Below are 22271 nucleotides of genomic sequence, written 5' to 3'. Positions count from 1 at the left end.
CTGGAGCTATTTAGGCTGACTCACTCCAGGGAACATTGGGCTTGGCGATGTGTCACCTAGATCCAGGTATAACCAGGTCATAGCCACACTATGCAGGAGTCAGAAAGGAGGAGGCACAAAAGTGTGGCCATTATCGTGATCTGAGGGGGCTTGAAAACGTTGGTGGGAAAGTTCCAATGGCTTTTAATTTCACGTGCCCACGAATGCTGTGAAGCCCCCCACATAATGAAATACCACATTTGATCACAAAATAAATCACCCACGGAATCTTTATTCCATTCCATGCTCACTGTTTCAGAAAGTAACACCCTGTTCTATAAAATCTGACCAGCCTCAGTGTTCCTGTATCTTTCATAAAGGATGAAATAAGATGCACTAGTCTCTGGTTAGATGGTAACTAGATTCAGGTAACTTACTTTCTCTGGTTTTGGAAATATCCAATGAATAAATCTAAAAGAATGGTGCTATTTCTAAACAAGTAGTGCGGGTCTGTTAAAATGACAATCCAGAACACATTGGTAGACAGGTAGTGCTTATTATTTAAGTGAAAGAACAGGGGGAGAAGAATTGTCCATCAATTGGCAAATAAAACCATTATAATATGAACAGTTTTTTATGGCTGTGTTAGTCTGGGTACTTTAGAGAAACAAATCCATAGAAACTCATGTGTAAGAGAGAGTTTTATATAAAGGTTAAGTGCATATCAAGAAAACATCCCAACCCAGTGTTGCCCAAACCCACAAGTCCAACATTAACCCATATGTCCGACATCAATCTACAAAGTCTTCCTCCATCTCACAAAACACACAATATGATGCCGACAGCAGGAGGAAAGCAGAGTCAATGAGTGTGTAAGCATCTCAATGCTGGCAGGCAGCTCCACACAGCTGCTCCAGCACCCAGGGCTACATCAGGGTAGGTCCATGTGGCTTCTCCTCGGGGATGTCTTGTAGGAAGTGAGCCTTGCCAGCTGAAGCAGGGAACTGGATAAGGCAGCTGCACCCTGGTCTAACCATCGGAAAGCAAGAGACCCGAGAACTAGAAAGGCGAGGCTCACTGAGCCATTTATCCCTCCGCCCTTCAATTAGCCCCACATGTGTTTATCGGCCAGGTTGGCACAATAAGCTAACTATATCAATGGCATTTCACTCTCTAAACTGAGATGGGTGATGGACGTTTTGCCATTTGAAATATCATTGCTTGTTTTATTTCTTGTGCCATTGAAATTTGTCCCCCCAGAAGTTGTTTTTTATTAGGAAACAGTCCCTGGGGTTCATTTTCTTGTGCTGTGGTTGAAATTGAGTGGGATGGGGGTGGAATCCCTCCATCCATTTCCAAGTCTGAAACGCTCTCATGAAACGTCCTTTCCCTTTCCCCTTCTCAGACGATCGTTCGAGGAAACAAATCCTGCAAGGAAACCTCCATCAATGGGCTGCTCGAGGATTTCGACAACATCTCGGTGACCCGCTCCAACTCCCTGCGGAAAGAGAGCCCGCCCACGCCGGGGCCCGGGCCCGCGGGCCTGCGGCAGCGCCGCGCGCAGGAGAACGGCTTCCTCTCCTTCTCGCAGTACTCCAGCGAGTCGGACAGCGCCGCCGACGGCCCCGCCGCCGACAAGGCCCGGGACAGGGGACTCTGCGGGGACAGCTGGGAGCCCTACTTTCAAGGCAGCCCGGCCACCAAGCAAAATGGGCACGTGGTGAAAATGAAGCCCGGGGAGGCCTACTACCCCGAGAGGAAGCCTTGGAAAGCCACCCTCTCCAGATTCCCGGGCGAGTACCACGCGCCCTTGGACGCCCTGAGCCAGCCCGGCGACTACCGGGACCTCCCGTGGGACCACCCGCGGGCCTCCAGCTGCTCGCCGCTGGACTACCGAGACCCGTTCCCCTTCGCCCCTTCGAGACCGGCGGGGCCCAGCGGGTGCTCCAAGGAGAGCCTGGCCTACAGCGAAAGCGACTGGGGTCCCAGCCTGGACGAGGACGAGCGGAGGCCCAAGTCATCGTACCTGCAGCGGACCAGCCCGCAGCCCGCCATGCGGCAGAGGTCCAGGTCCGGCTCGGGGCTGCAGGAGCCCCTGATGCCCTTTGGAGCAAGTGCATTTAAGACCCACCCCCAAGGACACTCGTACAACTCCTACACCTACCCTCGCCTGTCCGAGCCCACGTCGTGCATTCCCAAGGTAAGGGCTGCGCCCTCCCATCCCCTCCTGTCCCTGCCGCTGCTGCTCCCCTGGGTGGCCGGCCCTCTGGCATCCTCAGATGCTCCGCGCTGGTCTGGTCTGCCTGTCTTGTCTGAGTTCCCGCTGTGCCCATCCCCGAGCCCAGGGACAGGGCGAAGGAGGTTTCGGGCACCGGTACCCATGCACACTTAAAAAACCCGATTTGAGGGCGCTCCTTACAAGGGTTTCTGATCAAAAAGCAAAGAAAGTGTCCTCGTGTGAAAGATACTCCAGTATATCGATGATCGATAGCACTATGTTAGCATATTGTACTGAGTTATCTGTTGAAGAATCTCCCTTTCTGGACCATTAAATGGAGTACTGCTTGGTCTCTGAATCTGGATTCTTGAAAGTTTTTACACAGACCAACTTCTGGAAAGGGCAGTGGGTGGTCGGTGGGGAGGGGGAAGAAGGGGGATGAATGGAGATAATGTGATAAGTTGTGAACCAGGCTAATTTCACTCCAGACAAGGAACTGTTCTTTACATTGGCGTATGCTTTTCCTGCTGTTTTTGCCAGAAACTGCGCTTTTTGCTGTCGTTTTCATTTTTTATGCACATTTGAGGCTGATCGGTAGAACCTGGTTTCTGAGTTTTCTTTCTTTCTGGGGGTACACCTTATGTTTTGTATTGTGTTGTTTTCATTGCTCTCGGTGAGGAATTTTTATGTGTAATTGTTAACTGCTGAACATTTCCTATGACTGTTCCATGATATACCAAGTTTGGAGAACCATTGTTAATGTTTCCGGCCTAAAATCCCCGACTTTTACATGAGAACCTACGGCTTTTGGAAAATACCTTCCAGTGGGGGCAAGTGGTTGATTTCCCATGATGGCTTAAAATGCTTCTGCTTTCTAGGGAAAGTGACAATGGGCATTAGGAGTGGGTTCTGGGTTGCATGCCTGAAAGGGACAGGACTTCTAAGGTCAGGGTCATGTACGTGTTTATGCCACAGGAGCTCTTCAATGGTTTTATGGAAACCTCTCTGTTTTTATCTCCTTTATTGATTGTAGATGGTCAATATTTTTCCATGTTTGTTGTTTCTCATAAACCCAATCCAATAGAGAGAAAGGAAGTCTTAAAGATGATTCATACCATACTCTTTTTAAAAAGCTAACAATATAGTTCCCAACAGATAAACTTAAAAATTAATCTTAAGGAAATAGAAAGCCGTACACACGTATACCTCTAGCTAAAATTCAAATAGTGAGAATATGTTTTAAATCCTCCTCCCACTTGGGGAATTTATTTGAGCTTCCACACTCTGGTTAGTATGTCTCCTAAGTTCTCGCCAAGGTAGTTGTTGGAGAGAGTTCTATTTAATAAACCAACAGACAAAAGCTAACCACAACCATATAATATTCAAGAGTGGTAGTTGGAAATTATAGTGAAGTATGGAGTAGTGGATTCGATTTCCCTTGAATATCAATCTCTGCGACTCCTGTGCTGAAAGGCATCTGTCAGCATTTTAAAGGAAATAGGCTGACTAGCTAATCTACAGCTCAGTCTGCTTACATCCTTGGGCACTTGACAATGGGTGGCTAGGTAAGAGTAAAGAACATGACGGTTTTTGTCATTTGTTTGAACGCTTGTGCTAAGGAGTAGTTTTAAGTCATGGTCCCAGACAAAATTTTGTCCAGTGACTACATTCATTCAGCCCTGGCCCTTAGCCGGCCCACAGGCATGATTGGGTCACCCAAACCGTATGCATTTCCAACACTTAGGAACATGAAGAGATTCCTCTTGGAAATCCATATTCCCGGCCTTCAGACTTTTCCTGAAAACATGGAATGATGCCGTGTGCCTCAGCCCACATGTCTGCAGGGTTTGGGTCATCAATTCCACTGGAGGTAGAAATGGCTTCCACTAGACGATCCATGGGTCCAGAGACTCACATGCCATGCTTAAGTTTTCACAGTTGTCTGCAAAACAAGAGCACAGATCCAGGGATGATGTCCCTCTCGGTTCAGCAGTTTTCCATTATGTAGGTCGCTGTTGTCTCTGGGATGCAACATCATTTTCCAGTATAATCCATGAAAGGTCGCTGGGACCACCAGAACATTAGGTTAAGTGGCAGAAGAGAGGGAAGATAAGATGGGAGGAGAGAAAGAAGACAGATAGGGAGGGAGGAAGAGGGTGATTTGCTTCATCCCTGTTGACTCCATCTTCCTACACACTAACATCAAGTCCAGTCTGACTCGTAGGGACCCAGACAGGGTTCCCAAGGCTGTAAATCTTTATAGGAGCAGATAGCGTCCTCATACTCCTGAGAAGCAGCTGGTGGATTTGAACTGCTGACTTTTTCATTGGTGGTCAAATGCCTACCCAACAGCTCCAGCCAGGCCCCCTCCATCTTCTTACAGGTAGAGCTGGCTTGTCCTGAAATCAGGCTGTGTCAAACCCAGAAACTATTGTAGCTCAGAGAAAAACAAACATGGCATATGCATTGCTGGCTGTATCTACCAAAGTTTGTTCTCAGCCCTGATAATCAGTACGTCAAAGGGGCAAGGCACTGCTCTCTGCTCACAGGAAGCCCTGAGAGATTCAGGAGCAGGTTTAGTGGGAGGTTTGGAGGTGGATGGCATGTTGGTAATTAAAACGTTCACTTGATTAAAAATATAGCATTTCTGTAAAAAGACTTAGGTGCTTGCGTCTTTAGAACTGTGCTCTTCCACATCTACCCAATTACACTTGGATTTAGTGCTAGAGAAAGAAACCATGATCACGACTCAGATAATTTGGCTTTGCCTCGTGGAAAATCATGGAGGAGAGTGGGTGATTTGCACATCCCAGTAATTGCAAGGAATTGGGGCGAGGGCTTGGCATCCGCTTGCATTTTAGCCTAAAAGAACTAACTAAATAAAACGAAACCAATGCTAAACGACAGTGTAAAAAAACGCCTCCAGTATTAGAGCAATACAAATTGAGGATATTATGGAATCTACAGTTATTGGCATCCATCTCCCCGCTTTTAAATGTGGCATTTGTTGTTGTTGGTGGTGGTGGTGGTGGTTTGTTTTGAAAAAGTAATAATAATAATAATAAAGCAAGCATGAAACATCTTCCCCATGACAGAACTGAAAGTCTGCCCGCTGTAGTGAGGGAGTAGATGTTTGTCACCCTTCGATGCAGACGGGCCTTCTGCCTTACAGGGCGGGAAAGCAGCTGGAGATACAGTCAGCCTGTATTGGATTTTACTAATGGAGAACTCCCCAGGGTCCAGACGGCTGCCGGCTCCTGGGTCTTGGTTAGGGTTGAACACATCCAGAATTCCATTGAGCTCCAACCACTGAGAAGCCCCCCACATAATCAAATTCCCACTAGTGCATTATGCACTTGCATTGTACCAGAAACGTGCCCTGCCTTGTTGGAGCCGTGCAGTGCTGTGGGCAGAAATCCTTACCCCTCAGCTTACACAGAGAAGCGATCTGGGCTCACAGCCAACTGCTTAGTAAGTGCAGAGTATAACGGGGTCCAACTCTCAATCTGTCAGGCTCTGGGTTGAACCCCTTCATCTGACCCGGGTGCCTCCCCACATGTTACCCTGTTTCATTCTGTAAGGTTCAGGAAGAGCTTGCACGGGCACCGGGCATCCAACATGTCTCATGCAAGCAATGCATTGCCCTTGGGTTGTACCAACTTGTCTTGCCCACATTAGGGTTTCATACTCTTGACACTATTGAACATTTGAGCTGGTTAATGCTCGCTCATAGGAGTCACCCTGTACATTGTAAGATATGTGGCAGCATCCTGCCCTCTCCCCAATAAATGCCAACAGCTCCCCTCCCCAGTTGGCTGCAGACAATGCCAGCTAGTCCCTGGGGGAGAGGGCAGAACGTCCCCCCATTGAGAACCACTTGTCTATAGGTACGATCACCAAGTCCTTTGTGATAGATGAGCCTGTAGGGGCCGGAGATGGTCTACCTGGGTTCAGTCCTGGCATTGACATTAGCTGGGTGATCTTCGCTCCTCTGTGGCTCCACTTGCTTATCTCTAAAATGAGCGTGAAGACAGTCCTGCCTCATAGGGTTATAAATTAACAACAGAACCAGGCCTGCAGCCTGGGGACCAGTAGGGCTGTGAAGTGGTGCCAAGTGTCACTATGTGCCAGGCTCGGTGGCCAGAGTTTTGCAAGCATTACCCGATTTAGTCCTCTCGGGAATTTGAAAGGGATTTAGGGGCATCTTTGTTTGCTCAGTGAGGAAGTTAAGGCTGGAAGAGGTTAAATCTTTATTGACTCTCCCAAGGGAGTGCAAACCACTGAGTCTGAATTCAAAGGCCGATTCATCTAACTCCAAAGCCTGTGGGTGTCAGGGCCTTCCACTGCCGTAGAAGAAAGATGGATGGGCGGCATGTTGGTTTAGACATACCTTCGTCAGGCAGTCCCCACGACCCAGGGGAAAAGGGCAATGACCGGACAAGGAGGTTTGAGGCTGGTTTTTGTCATCTCTTCAGGGCAGGACAAGGAGAAGTTCCTTCCTGTCACTCAGACTACGACGAACGGGCCCAAGTCATAGGCTGTCATGAAGTATAACCACTCACTCCTCAACTTTTTCGCTACGACTAAGTAGAGTTGAGATTTCTGAAGCTCATCTCTGCCCTTCTTTCAGGGATCCTCCCATGAGACTTTACAGAAGGCTCTTGAAAGTACAAGTTCTAGACTCTTATTCCTCGGGGTCATGCGCTGATGCTGGCTGTGTGATCTTGTCGGTGCCTCAGTTCCCTTATCTGCACAATAGGGTGTCCCAATACCCACTTTAGCCATGAAGATTCAATGAGAGTAATGAACAGACAGGACTTAATGCCTAGCAAATGCTCAGCAACGGCTGGCTCTGCTTCCCAGGGATCGTTCTGATTGGAAAACATATCTACCATCTCTGAGAATGCCAGCCCGGGGAATGTCCATCTCGGTAACCTAGTCCCAATGCTAGACCAAGTCCTCCTGGGCCTTGCTGCCACAATCCTTCTCAGCAGCCTCTGGAGGGGCTGGCCTCACTTCAGAGATGTGGCCACAGAAGGCCAGGCCAGGCCAGCCTTGTCACTTTCCCTACAGGTCATGCAACGCCTGAGTGGCTGAACTGGCTCTCGGTGGCCACCAGCCTGGCCATCTCAGGGCTCACTCTGCTCTCTAGAATGGAAAGGAAATTCTGAGGCCTTCAAGCATACGAGGGAAGAGGCCATGTTAGCTGCAGTGAAGCAAGAACTACCGGCGCAAAACATCTCCAGCACGCCCACCGCTTTACCAACCTCCTTTCCATGGCACAGGCCAGTGAACATGGCCAGCCTGCAGCCTAGGAGACTGCAGACAGCCTCGAGAGGGATTTTCAGAAGAGAAGCTAGATCGCCCCTGCCCCAGACCCCCCACCTGGCTCACTCTGCAGTTCATTGTCACTGGCTCCCTCTGACTTTGCTTTCCCCGGAAAGATAAAGAAAAAGGCGCTTGACGCAGGCATGCGCCACCCTCCTGTGTGAAGAGCTCCTGTTCCTAGTGGTCCTTACCATGTCTGGGCTCAGCCAGCGCTCCACGATCGAAACAGCAGCGCCCTGTCTGCTGGAACCCTAACGGGGCCCTGGTGTGTTATGGGATGGCAAGATGGTGCCATCTCATGGACGGTGCCAAAGCCTTCCAGTCAAAGAGAGACAGGGAGAGGGAGAAGCACTTATTCTCACAAAGGGTATATTGTCTTTACTCTTTTTTTTTTTCTTTAAATAATCTCCTAAAAGGATGTTGGTGAAGACTCAGAAGACTCCTGAAGAAGTGATGGAATACGGCCTCTCGCCCTTTGCATGCAAAGGCACGCTTCTTCCAGGGGATCTTCTGGTACTTCCAGTAAATTGTGTTTGGGTTGTTAGAGTCTGTTTTCCTATGATCAAATTTAAAACAAAATGAATCCGAACTATCCAGCCTCCTCTGGCTCTCTCCAACGCCCTAAGGCATCTGGACAGTATTCTAAGAAAGCGCACTGGTACCCCAGGCACAGATCCCCTCTGTGCGGCTCAGGGCAGTGATCTGAGTTTCCCCTTCAGTGATGGGCTTTGCCACGCTGATCTTGAATAGAGGGTGTGGTTTTCCAGTTTCAAATAGCAACTGCAGGGAGTTAATTGAATAGAGCAATCTAATGGTGGGGAAAGCGCCTGAAATACCAGTGCGCTTGAACCTGCTGATCACAGATACATCTACTTCTTGACAGAACTAGGCTGTGCCTGTTTGTCAAGGTCAGGAGCTGCTTGTCCAAATTCCCCCCGTGTGCATCCACCATGTATTCTGTAAGGCAGAGAAATACATGACTCCCCAAGCTAGCAGTCATAGGCTTAACACTCGACCAGTGTAAACAGGAATCAAATGTCCGTGTTGTTCTGATGCTCTTGCAAGCGGCCACATCGTCTGGAGAAAGGTGCTCTATGCGTGCAGCTTGGAGACCCAGCAAGCAGCTGACGGCCAGCACCTCTCGGAGACACCCTGATTCTTTAGGGCCCTCCCTGGGAAGCCTCATGACACAGCACTGTGGTAGCTGTAACGCGTGCTCACTTCCTTTACTGAAAGTCAACATGGGTTCACATTGCATTTGTCCAGGGTGAACACAATGAGACAGGGCCACTCCATTTTGGAAATGAAAAGAAATAATTCAAAAGAAAGTAACCACAACAAAGCCAAGTTTCGCTTCTGGCAGGGGCCCTAGGCCCTGTGTTGATCAGGATGTAGTTAGAGATGCACGTTCTCTACCGTCCTGGGCTCCAAGAGAGAGGTTGGTGCTTGGAGCACAGCCACCATGTCTGCAGAGCAGGAGAGGCTAGAAAAACGCAAGTCCAGAGGTGCACGCGAGGCTGTCCATATCACACACACACACACACACACACACACACACACACACACACACATCCCTGAGGGCAAGTGGGAGCCGCTCCCCCCTATGGTGGTCTTTTCCTGCCCATTGCAGAGAGCCTGATTTTCCAGCACACAACCAGAAGGGTACACAAAGCTAACACATCTCTGAGTCACTACATTTAGTGGACCCCCCCCCCTCTGATTAAGAATCAGTTGCCCGGGAGTTGCATGATGACCCACGTGTGTCCGATTAGGACTGCGCGTCAGAGGGTTTTCCCTGGTTAATATCGTGCGAGGCAGATGTCCAGGTCCTTCTTCGAAGGTACCTCTGAGTAGACTTGAACCACCAACCTTCTAGTGAGCCACAGAGAGCATTAGCCATCTGCGCCACTCAGAGACTCCTTCTCCTAATGATTATGCTCCAAATTACCCTGCAGAGAAAGAAGATGAGGGATTCTTTCCAAAAGCCTTACAAGCACTGGTTTCTTTTTGCCAAAGACAGGGCTGATCCTGTTACATTTCCCTTCAAGTCAAATCAGGATACTTTAAGATGCCCTTTTGTGGCTCAAAGTTGACCCGCTAACTAACTACAAGGTCGGCAGTTCCAGCCTTCTGCGGGAGAAGGAGGAGGCTCAGCCCAGAAACCCTGGCGTGTGGCTCTCTTCTGCCCTAAAGACGGAAACCCGTGTCTCGAGAAGAAACGGCCTTTGTCCAACGTGGAGGTCCAGAATAATCACTGGCCGTGTGGCTGCTCCTCCTCAGACAAAGGAATTATTGGTACAATAAAGAACTTCTAAAATGAGAAATGGTACATTAAGCAACTTTAATGAAGTATCCTGTCAAAAAAAGAAAGAAAGAAAGAAAATTTAGATGGACAGTTATATGTTCTAGCTTATGTATCTGGGTCAGCTTCTCCACAAGCTCACCAAATTGTTTATATACTGTATACTTATGCATTTTTAACTGTTAGCCTGTCAATTTACTCTTGATTAACAAGAATTACCGCTGTTGAACTATTCAAAGCACAGGATGTCCAGTTAAAAAAAAATAGTGTGTGCGTCAGAAAAGACTCCGTGGCAAGGTCTGCGTTGCAAACCCACCAGGGACTTCCAGGGACAAAGATGCGACAGGCCACTCCCCTCCACATTACAGCCTCCGGGAACCCCTGTGAGGCAGTTCTGCTCTGCGCTGGGTGGCTGCTGTGGGTCAGAATGGAGTAGACAGCAACAAGTTTTGATTTATGTAGAGCAAGCAGCATCCAGTCAGGCTTTTTGTCTTGGAGATGAGGGTTCTCTTTGCTGTCTTGTGCTCTGAAAAGGTGTATTGAAGCATCACATCCTAGCACAGGAACCAGCTGCCTCCCTCCCCGCCCCCCCCCCCTCGCCGCTGGAATTCTTCAGGACGTGGCCAGAGAGGCTCTCCATCCTCCAGGAAGCCAACCTTCTGAATTCCCGCCTCTGTGGCCAGACTTACACCCTCTCTCCCACCCCGCTCCCGCAGCTCTGAGCATGGCCTCCCGTCACCAGTGCAGAAGGCCATGGTGACAAATAGATGCTGCAGGATTTTTTCCTCCCTCTCCTTTCCTTTTTCCATGCTCCCCACCCTCCCCCCAAAGCCTTTCTTCCCAGCCTTGGCATAAAATGGCCCAATGATGTTCTACTGCAGAATTCAATTTCACAGTTCAGTTAGGTCCTTGATTACTCTGCCAAATTCAGATTAATGTGCATTTAACTAACATGGATCAGGGGAATCCTGGCTGACAGCCAGCTGTAATCGTAGCAATTGATAGCTTTGTGGAGTTTTATGCCCTGTGCACCCCAGCGCACCCTGGTGAAATTGATTGATTAAATGAATTCATTGCTATAATTATTTACAATTTTGATACATCACAAGCCTGTATCTGACCCTATCCTTGGTGAGGCTGCTCGCATTTGGGGAAGGGGTAACCTAGCTGAGTTGTTAACTGGGGCAATTTATTCCCAGACGATACAACCTTTTATTTGGTTGTTCTTAATTTTGACTGGATTTGAATAGAGACACGATGGTGGGGGAAACACATTTCTTTAGGAATGAATTTATCCAGGATGCCAAACAGTGTCAGAAACCCCCACCTCCCAAAAAAGAAGCATATGTGATTAACCATTTCAAAAGGAAACAAGAATGTGCAGACATTTTCCCCCACTAGTCTGCAAAGATGCCAATAGAAAGAAATCCGTTTTCACATTGTTCCTGGCTTTCGCTGACAATGAGTGCCCTCATACCCTCCGGCTAAGATGTCTGGCAGCCTGCAGGATAATTTACAAAATGACAGAGCTGGTCTTCTTGCTTCTAAGAAGTTCCTTGCTCTAAAAATCATAGGAACCTTTTCTTCCAAAGAGTGCCCTTGTGGCGCTGTTGAGTGAGCGTTGGACTGCTGTCAGGTCGAGGGTTCAAACCTCCTAGTCCCTTTGCAGGAGGACAACACTGTCTGCTCCCATCAAAATTTACAGCCTCACACACCTACGTAGGGACTCTATGAGTCAGAATCAGCTTGATGGCAGTAGAGTTTTGTTTTGTTTTGTTTTTTTCAGAGAGAAGGAGAAGAAACCTCTGTGATAGTATATATTTTTAAATTATTATTGTTTTGTCTCCTATGCTGCATCTTTCCATCCCTCCTCCCACCCCCCTGTGCCCTGGGCAATAAGGTCTGTGAGAATAGAAAACAGATCTTTTGGGATGGTTGGACGTATGGACCATGAGAGCCATGTCGGCTCACTGACTAAAGATCTGGGTCTTGTCCCAGCCCAGTCCTCCCTGCATTATGGTTTCAAAACCTGATGAGATTTGGTACCACTCACACGCAATCACAAGATGCTGTTGTTGAGAGGTACCATCAGGTCAGCTCCAACCCATAGCAACCAACAGAATGAAATATGGCCTAGTCTTGTACCATGCTCACTATTGGTCTTATACCCGACCCCGTTGTGGCAGCCACTGGATCAATCCATCTCGTTGAGGGCCTTACTCTTTATTGCTGCCCCTCCCCTTTACCGAGCATGATGTCCTTCTCCCGGAACTGGTCTCTCCTTGGACCATATGCCCACAGTTTGTAAGAGGAAGCCATGCCATCCTTGCCTCTAAGCACAGCGGCTGTACTTCTTTCAAGACATACTTGCTTGTCCTTGTAGCAGTCCATGATGTTTTCAGTATTCTTCATCAGCACAGTTAAAATGCATCAGTTGTTCTTCAGTCTCCTGTATTCAATGTCCAACTTTCTTTCACATGCATATGATGCAATGGGAAAAATACCATGGCATGAGTACCCCCCCGAGACCTCAAGGTAACATCCTTGCCCTTCAGTACTCTAAAGAGTCACTGTGCAGATTTACCCAATGTGACTGGTCTCTTTATCTCTTGACTGCTGCTTCCACGAGCATCGACTGTGGAGCCAAGGAAGAGGAAAATTCTTGACAACTTCAGCCTTTTCTCCATTTATCATCATATGACCTATTGGTCCAGTTGTGAGGGTTTGAGTCTTCTTTGCATGGAGTTGTCATCCACACTGAAGGCGGCAATCCTTGATCTTCATCAGCAAGTGCTTCAAGTCCTCCTCACTTTCAGCAAGTAAGATTGTCTGATCTGCACATCACAAGTCGTTAATGAGCCTTCCTCCAATGTGATGATGTATTCTTCTTCATGTAAGTCAGTTTCTTTGGTTATTTGCTCAGCATACAGAAGGGATAAGTAGGGTGAGAAGTTGCAACCCTTATGCACACCTTCCTGATTTTGAACCGTGTGGTATTTCCTTGTTCTGTTCATACAACAGCCCCTTGGTCCGTGTGTAAGTGTCACATGAGCACAATTCAAGGGCTCTTAAATTCCAATTTTTCTCAAGGTTAGTCTTAGTTTGTTATGATCCACACAGTGGAATGCCTTGGCATTCGAATAGAACTCAAGTAAATATCTTTCTGATATTCACTGCTTTCAGCCTTGCTCCATGTCCTCTTCTGGATCTGGCCTGAACCTCTGGTAGCTCCCTGTCAATGTACTGCTGCAACCATTGTTGGATGATCTTCAGAAAAAATTTTACATGCATGTGATGTCAATGATATTCTATAGTTTGGGCATATTGTTGGGTTACCTTTCATTGGAATGGGTATAAATGTGGATCTCTTCCAGTGAGTTTGCTAAGAAGCTGTCTTCCAAATTTCCTGGCATAGTGAGCGAGTGCTTCCAGTGCTTCACCAGCTTGGTGAACATTCAGTTGTGATTCCATCAATTCCTGGAGCCACGTTTTTGAGAAATGCATTCAGTGCAGCTGTAACTTCTCTGAGCACCATTCGTCTTATTCACATGCCACCTCCTGAAATGATGGCATGTTGACCGGTTCTTTTTGGGAACCCTTGCATTCTTAATATCTTCTTTGTATGATTCCTGCATCATTCAATATTTTGCCTATAGAATTTTTCGAGATTGCAACCCGAGGCTTGAATTTTTCTTTGAGTTCTTCCAGTTTAAGATATTCTGTGTGTGTTCCTCCCCTTTTGGTTTTCTAACACTAGAAATTCATTATAGTGTTTTAGTCTGTCTTCTTGAGCTGCCCTTCAAAGTTTTCTATCCAGCTCTTTACCTTCGTCATTTCTTCCATTTGCCCTCGCTGCTCCACCTTTAAGTGCAAGTTTCAGAGTCCTGGCTGACATTCACTCTGTTCTCGTCTTTCTTTCCTGTCTTTTAAATGACATTTGACTTTCTTCGTTAATTATGGTCCTGATGTCATTTTCTGTCATTTGTGCTCAGTGAAAGAGATCTGTTCTGAGACGTTCTCGGCATTCAGGTAGAATTGAATCAAAGCTATATTCTGATGCTAGTGGACTTGTTTTCATTTTCTTTAGCATTGGAGCGTACTTACATAGGAGCAATTGATGGTCTGCTTCACAATCAACACCTGACCTGGTTTTCGCTTCTCATATTGAACTTTTCATTCATCTCTTCCCGCAGATGTTGTCATTTGATTTCTGTGTATTCCAATTGAGGAAGTCCATGGGGACAGCCACCTTTGTGTTGTTGAAAAAAGGTATTTACTATGAGAAACTCATTGGTCTCGCAAAAGTCTGTTGTGTGATCTCCAACTTCATTCCATCACCAAGTTCACATTTTCCAATTACTATTCCTTCCTCTTTGTTTCCAACTTTTACATGCCAATTGCCAACAATTAGCAATTCATCATGTTTGCACATTTGATCACTTTCCAACTGACGTCCTTGCTAGAATTCTTCAATATCTTCATCACTAGCTTTCGTGGTTAGTGCATACATTTGAATAAAAATTGTACTGATTGGATTTCCTTGAAGGCAAATAGATATGATCCTATAACAGATGGGACTCTATTTCATACTTGATTTTGAAATATCTTTTTTGACAAGGAATGTCATACCATTTCTCTTAATTATGTTATTCCCAGCATATGCTTTTTTAATTCAAAATAACCAATACCGGTCTATTTCAGCTCAGTAATGCCTAAGATATAAATCTCTATGTATTCCATTTTAATTTTGATGACTTTCAATTTTCCTAGATTCATACATCTTTTTTTTAATCGTCTTATTAGGGGATTATACAACTCTTATCACAATCCATACATACATCAATTGTGTAAACCACTTTTGTACATTCATTGCCCTCATCATTCTCAAAACATTTGTACTCCACTTAAGCCCCTGGCATCAGGTCCTCATTTTTCCCCTCCCTCCCCGTTCCTCCATCCCTCATGAACCCTTAATAATTTATAAATTATTATTTTGACATATCTTGACCTGTCCAACATCTCCCTTCACCCACTTTTCTGTTGTCCATCCCCCAGGGAGGAGGTCACATGTAGATCCTTGTAATCGGTTCTCCCTTTCCAACCCACCCTCCTTCTACCCTCTCAGTATCACCACTCATACCCCTGTTCCTGAAGGGATCATCTGCCCTGGATTCCCTGTGTTTCCAGTTCCTATCGGTACCAGTGTATATCCTCTGGTCTAGCCAGACTTGCAAGGTAGAATTGGGATCATGATAGTGGGGGGAGGGGGCAGGGGGGGGGGGGCGAGAAGCATTTAGGGAACTAGAGGAAAGTTGTATTTTTCATCATTGCTACATCACACCCTGGCTGGCTCATCTCCTCCCAGAGGCCTTTCTGTAAGAGGATATCCAGTGGCTGACAAATGGGCATTGGGTCGTGACTCTGCACTCACCCCCTCATTTACTACTATAAGATTTTTTGTTCTGATGATGCCTGATACCTGATCCCTTTGACACCTCATGATTGCACAGGCTGGAGTGCTTCTTCCATGTGGGCTTTGTTGCTTCTGAGCTAGGTGGCTGCTTGTTTACCTTCAAGTCTTTAAGACCCCAGACGCTATATCTTCTGATTGCTGAGCACCATCAGCTTTCTTCACCACATTTGCTTATGCACCCACTTTGTCTTCAGCGATTATGTTGGGAAGGTGAGCATCATAGAATGCCAATAGAAGAAAGTATTCATGCGTTGAGGGAGTACTTGAGTGGAGGCCCAATGTCCTTCTGCTACCTTAATACTAAACATATAAATATATGCACATAGATCTAGTACTAAACATATAAATGTATGCACATCCTCATAAATAAATTTATTTTCATGTGTACATGTCTTTATCTAGACCTCTATAAATGCCCTTTGCCTCCCAACTCTTTCTTCTATTTCCCTTGACTTTCCTCCTGTCCCACTATCATGCTCAGTCCCCACCAGAGTTTCAGCAATTCTTCTTGGTTACACTACCCTCGATCATGCCCTACCAGGCCTCCTGCACCCTCCTTAACACCAATTTGGGTCACTTGTTGTTCCCTTGTCACTGAGTATGTTAACACCACTGCCTTTCCCCTCACCTCCCCCTCTCCCATGTCCCCCCAGAACTGTTGGTCCTGTTGTTTTTTCCTCCAGATTGTTCATCCAGCCTATCTTATTTAGACAGAGCTGCGGAGATAATAACATGCATACAAACAAGACAGAGCAAAACCAAGCAACAATATACAACAACAGCAACAACATACCCATGACAAAAAAAAAAAAAAAAACAGGAAAGAAAAGCTTGTAGTTAGTTCAAGGATTGTTTGTTGGTCTTTAGGAGTGTTTTCCAGTCCAGTCTGTTGGGGCATAATGCCCTGGGCCCAAAATTCACCTTCAGCATCCCTGGGGACCTGCCGCTCCATTCCCTTGCTGCTCTGTTGCAACCCCCAGTGCTTTGCCTTGGTGTGGCGGGATCACATCGGTGCGATTCCCACAGTGTGTCTCCGGTGCTGTCCCCTGTAGGGTCATGGGTCAGCGAGGGGTGTCACGCCTCATAGTGGGCCCAGCCATGTGGTCCTCTCTGTGGACTGGCTGCTGTAATTGGGATCATCGTCCTCAAAGCCTGGTGGGCCAGGCTGTGCTCCACTCTCTCCTCCTCCCCCTTCATCTGCTCCCGTGTGCTCTGATCAGATAGATTCATACTTCTTGTAGTCCAAGTTCATATCAATAGCAGATTTTTGCAGCCGCTTCTGCTCACCTTGAGCCCTGATGATCCTGACAGCTCCACTCCCACAGTCACTTCTCCATTCGTGTCACCGTGGTCCACCCCACTCCCAGAAAACATCTCCCCAGTCACATTTCGAGCACCCTGTGTCTCAAGAGGCCCATCTTCTGGCATGATTTCTGACAACGTTCTGCTTCCATAGATTAGGCCTTCAGTGACTGGCAATATTTTTAAGCTATTCATAGGTTTTCAGGCGCTACTCCCTCCCCTAATGGGCAGCCAGTTCCCTCTTCCAGTGCCTGTTTGTTAGCTGTCCTCAGCTCCATTGGTAAGAAAGCTGTGTGAGCCATGGAACTTCATTGACTAACTTTCAGACACAGGTCGCCAGGCCTTTCTTCCTAGTTTGTCTTCAGTCTGGTTACTCGGTTGAAACCTGTACAACATCGTAGCAGCACTCCAGCCATCAATGACAGACTTGAAGTGCACTGGCTGGGAATCAAACCTATGCTGGCTGCATAAACCCCAAACCCACTGCCATCAAGTCTCTTCTACCTCATAAAATTCATCAACTCCTCTGGGCTCCAAACTTGATCCTTTTTTATTTTTTTCTGTGCACTATATTTGTAAATCAGGTTGTGTATGTTTAACCTTACTCCTCTGAAAGCCACTCACTCCTCCCAGGGATGAGTGAGTGAGTGAGTGAGTGAGTGAGTGAGTGTGTGTGTGTGTGTGTGTGTGTGTGCATGTTTGTGATAAATAGCCCCCATAGACAAATACATCATTTATGCTCCATTCACTTCCCAGAAGAGGACATGATGGGAAGGAGAATGAAATAATCATAAAGGTTTGAGAGCCGTGTGAGAGGGTGAGTCCACCGCCCCCACTGTAAACTTGAGCTCACAGCCATGTAACCAAGGTCTGCTCTGACGGAAGCAAAAGGGAAAGAATGGATTATGTACATCGATAATGAACGCACTTTTCTGCAATGATTGCTCTTTTCTAGTAATTTGGAGTTGATTTAGCTAAGCCAAGGGGTGTGTGTGTGTGTGTGTGTGTGTGTGTGTGCGCACACGCACTTTAATGCCTCCGTTTTTCTTCTATGCCTCTGCTTCAGGCACTGTCATCCATCATTGTCTGGCCTAATTCTTGCATTTTGCTCCAGGCTGTTCAGACATCTGGTCCCCAAATGAAACACCCTACCCCGACTTTATCCTTGTATTTATTACTGCACACTGAGCCTGCCACTGGCCTAGCCACCTTCTCGTCGCAGCATCTCTGGGAATGTGTGAAGGGTCCAGATTCTACAAAGATGTTCCCTAGATCTGAATCCCAGCTCCACTTCTTTGGGACCTTTGCATGATCTACTTAAACCTCCTGCACCTCAGCCTCCTGTTCTGGAAGATGAGACAAAGCCCTCTCTCACTGAGAAACTTGTTTTAAGGTAAATAAGGTACCTAGATGAGGCTGGGGCACATAGCAAGCCTTCCATACATGTCGGACATCACTGTTTCCATTATGATTATGTGATTACTCTCACAAGATTAGATCTCGAGTGGAACAGTCCCTGAGTGAAAGGGACCCTACATTGGCTCCCAGTAAAATGTCCACCTATTTTAGGAAGTGTCCTAGTTTTGGTTTTTAAAAACCAAGGAGATGGCATCTGCTGGAAGGACTGTCACGGCAGGCAAGTAAGCTGGCCTTTGGTACCAGTGTGTTGAACAGCTGGGCTCTTTAGAGACCCTCCCACTAGGCAGGAAGGGCCGGGCCAAGGAGAGATGTTGATTGGTGTGATTATCTTGGGAAGGTGAAGGCATCTGCCTTGACTTCTTGGGAGAGGTTCTGCTTTCTTGCCTATAAACTAGGGTAGACTGCTCATGGTTGCTATAACAGTGACTACGGGCGAGGCATCCTGGAAACAGGTGGGCCAGTGCTCATCCTGCCAGGAACTCAGCAGTCCGGCCAGCAAACTCCAACGGAGGGCCAGGGTTCAGACTTGCTCACCCTCCCCTCCTTGATCCAGTGGATGCCACGGGGAAGGTGTGGCACCTTAGGCAAGCAGTGCATTCCCAGTTGCCAAATACACCTCAGGTTTATGATGAAATATGGTTCCCATCAGGGAGGTTGTTCTTCATACTTGGCTCTTTTAGAAGTCTCAGCCTCCTACCTGCAACTGTGAAAGACAACAGTGCTCTTTTGTCTCGCAGACTTCATTCAAATGCATTTCTCTCCCAACGAACAAGTCAGCAATCCATCTTGAACTGGAACACATCCCTTTGTGCAGACAGATGTCCTCACAGCCACATGCAGGTGATGAGCGTGGACTCTGGGTCATGCTGCCGACAGGCCGTCAGGAAGGAAAGTCGCGCCTGTGGTGTGAAGCGGCCTTAGAAAGTCTTATAGGGTGTGGCTTTTGAATGTTTAATATATCTTCAGAGATCAGCTATCAACACTCCTGAGAAAGGAAGCCAGCTTCAATGAAAGCCATGAGCTAATCCTCCAGGAAGATGCAGGGAGATGAGGGCTCTCCTTGCCAGGAGGGCGCCCAAGACACACTCTGAAGCAGGCAAGTCACAGATCCTGCTGCTCAGCCCTGACTGCACAGAGTGGCCTGGGCTGGGCTGATCTTGAGCCAAGGAAGAATCCAATGGTCTGACCTGGTGGACAAGCTGGCTTGGATATTTGTCTACACACACACACACACACACACACACACACACACACACACACACCTATTTCTCTCATGTCTAACCTACGATGCAAGGTCAGCAGTTTGAAACCACCAGCTGCTCCATGGGGAAAAGATGAGGTTTTATGCTCCCATAAAGAGTTCATGGTGTGAGGGAAAAAAATATATGAATCCATACTGTGTGACCTCAGCCACCTAAAATTGCATGCTCTGTCATTTATATACATGCATAGGGTATAGAAAGATGTCAAACTGGATGAAATCATCAAAATGATTCTGGATGCTTTTTGTGTTCTTTGCTTTTTGCTCCTTGTTTTTGGTTTTTGATAATGTACAAAAAGCTTGAGGTAAAAAAAGTGATTTTAAAAAACGTGCATGGCGTCCCCATTGCCTGTGAATAAAGTTAGCTTGCTGGCACCTTAAAAGAAAAAAAAAACAGAGTTACAGTCTCATAAGCTCACAAGGGGCAGTTCTGTACAATCACTATGAGTGGGCATCAACCCAACGGCAGAGATTGGGTTCTTATAGCTTAAATACAGGAAATGAGAAGAAAAGATTCAGGTTGATTTTCAGTATAGCATTTTCATTAATAAATAATGCTCAATATCTTACCTTCAAAACAAAACCGCTTTCCTGCTTGTGTTGAGTATTTATGGACAGAGACTTACCACCAGCACATTGTACGTCTTCAATAAATGCTAGCCAATGTTATTAATAGTGTAGTGCAGTTTACTTTCTTTGATGCTCCGGGCATAAATGAACTTTTACTGTTATATAATTTATGATGATGTAATAGTGAAACACCTACTATTGATCACTTGGCCCCTGTTCAAATTTTTGCATATAAATGCAGCCCTGGAGAGCTCATCGTGACCCAAGGAAGTGCTATTTTCATGAGCATTTTCTAGATGAGGAAACTGAAACCCAGGAGGCTTAGCCCCCTTGCCCGCAGCTTACATACGGCAGTCAAGGTTTGGAGGTCAGCGCTTGTTCTCGGAAACACTGGTCCAGGCTGCAAATAGTGACCGCTCACAAATGTTCTGCAAAGGAAGTAACCTGGTTTCCCCATCTTGCCGACGAAGAAACTGAGGCTCAGAGACACTAAGTGGTTGGACTAAAGACATACAGCATCAGATTTCAACTCTGAATCTGACCATTATGAGACCCGCAGCGAGGACAGGACGCTGGCTTAGCGGTTACCCTGGGCCCTGGTGGCCGGTATGCAAGCTGTGGGTGCAAGGGCAGCGTGCTCATCCTGCAGCACCGTCATCTTGCAGCCAAGGGCCAGTGCAGAACTGGGAATGGTGCCCTGGTAGAAGGCTTTCCGTGTGCACGCCTTGCTCTCTGGCTTGATGAACTAGACGCCCATCGATGTGGAGTGATAGGTCAGGGGCTCAAGACACCTGTCTGCTTCCGATGCCCTCCATATTAGCAGATCTAGCGAGCAGCATGCCTCCTTACACGCCACTGCACAGCAACCTCTGACACGGCAGTTTGCCCTCCCTGGGCTCCGGAGCAGTCTGCCCCCTGCGTTGTCTTCGCTGGCCATCAAGCTCCCTCTTGAAAGGCCGTCCCACTCTCTAAATGTTGGTGTCCTGACACCTTCTTTGACACTTTCGGCATCATGGATTTTAATACCCACGGACCCCAGCCCTGAACTTGGGCACATGTCAATGGCCCATGCAGCAACTCCACATGGGGGTCTGAGAATGCTCTCCAACTGAATGTGGCTAATGCCGAACACTGGATTTCTCCCATGCATCAGTTACCCGCTGCTGTGGCACAAATTAGCTCAAAATGTAACCACCGACAGCAGTAAACACCTAGTCCTCACGTCGTTTCTGTGGGTCAGGTCTCCCGGACTGGCCTAGCTGGACTGTCGTCACCCGGGATCTTTCATGAGGTTGCAGCCAAGATGTCAGTCAGAAACCTGTGTGATCTTGCGGTGTCCATGGCAACAGGCATCAGAAGTTCAAAAATGAACAACCTCATTGAGGTGAAGGAGAGGGGTCGAGGTAGAGACCCAGAGCCCATTTGGGGATAACTGACATTCCAGCACAGAGGGGCCACACAGAAGGGAAGATGCAGCCAGGGGGCAATACAGCACCGACGAAACACAGGACACTTGTCTAGGTCCTTAGTCCTTTCCCGCCCCCCCAGCCCCCCCCCCGCCACTATTATGATCTCAGTCCTCCCACGAAAATCCAGCTAGTCCAGTGCACACACATCGGTATAGACAAGAGCTTTCAATTTATGGAATTCAGGAAAGACAAACCCCTCAGAAACAGTAACAGCAGTAACAACATCAGGAGGGTTAGGAAGGGAAGTGGTGGGGAAGTGGGGAAGAGGAAACTGATAGTAATGATGGTGAAATAACCCCCCTCGAGGGGATGAATCCAGGATTGTAGGCAAAGGGATAGAAGGGGCGATATAAGATATGTATAAATAACAATGCGTAAAATAGTATGGGTTCAAGAGGGCGGCAGAGGGGAGGAGAGAGGGGGAAATGAGGCACTGATATCAAGGGGCTCAGGAAGAAAGATAATGTTGAATGGTTGATAGAGATATCTGTACATATCCACTTAGTACAATGGATGTATGGACTGTTATAATAAATGTAAGAACCCCAGTGAAACTATTCCTTAATTTAAAAATGATGTCAGTCAGAGTAACAGTCATCTGAAGGCTTGACCGAAGCTAGAAGCTGAAGCACATGACGTTTAACCCCCTTGCCCGATTGCACTTACTTTATATGACTGTGACAGAAGAGGCCAACAATGTTCAGTCCCACCACTGAGAATGGGAGCAGAAGGCTCTCGGCAGGAGGCTTCAATGTCTAGCCATGTGAATCCAGAGGGATGCTTGAGTGTCCGCCTAGCATGGCTGCTGGGGAATCCAGAGAGGGAGCGCTGAGAGAGCCAGCCATGAAATCACCAAGCCCTCCTTGACCCGGCTTCTAAGGCTCCTCCCCTCCCTTCTGGTGTAATCTGATCACACCCATCAGCCCCCAATACAACATGGGGCGGCCTCA

At 47.2% G+C, this 22271-nt stretch overlaps 1 protein-coding gene across 1 annotated transcript in view; it reads left to right on the top strand.

Annotated features, from left to right (window-relative positions):
- The window catches only part of PAK5 (p21 (RAC1) activated kinase 5), a 137316-nt gene that overhangs the window by 75852 nt on the left and 39193 nt on the right, over window positions 1-22271 (top strand). The window contains exon 2 of the mRNA XM_075527832.1: window positions 1385-2179. Coding sequence (XP_075383947.1) covers window positions 1385-2179 — 795 coding nt within the window. The remainder of the gene's footprint in view (window positions 1-1384; window positions 2180-22271) is intronic.

This window comes from Tenrec ecaudatus, chromosome 12 (assembly GCF_050624435.1).
Source record: "Tenrec ecaudatus isolate mTenEca1 chromosome 12, mTenEca1.hap1, whole genome shotgun sequence".
NCBI classification, from domain to species: domain Eukaryota; kingdom Metazoa; phylum Chordata; class Mammalia; order Afrosoricida; family Tenrecidae; genus Tenrec; species Tenrec ecaudatus.
This window is presented reverse-complemented; position numbering and strand designations above follow the sequence as displayed.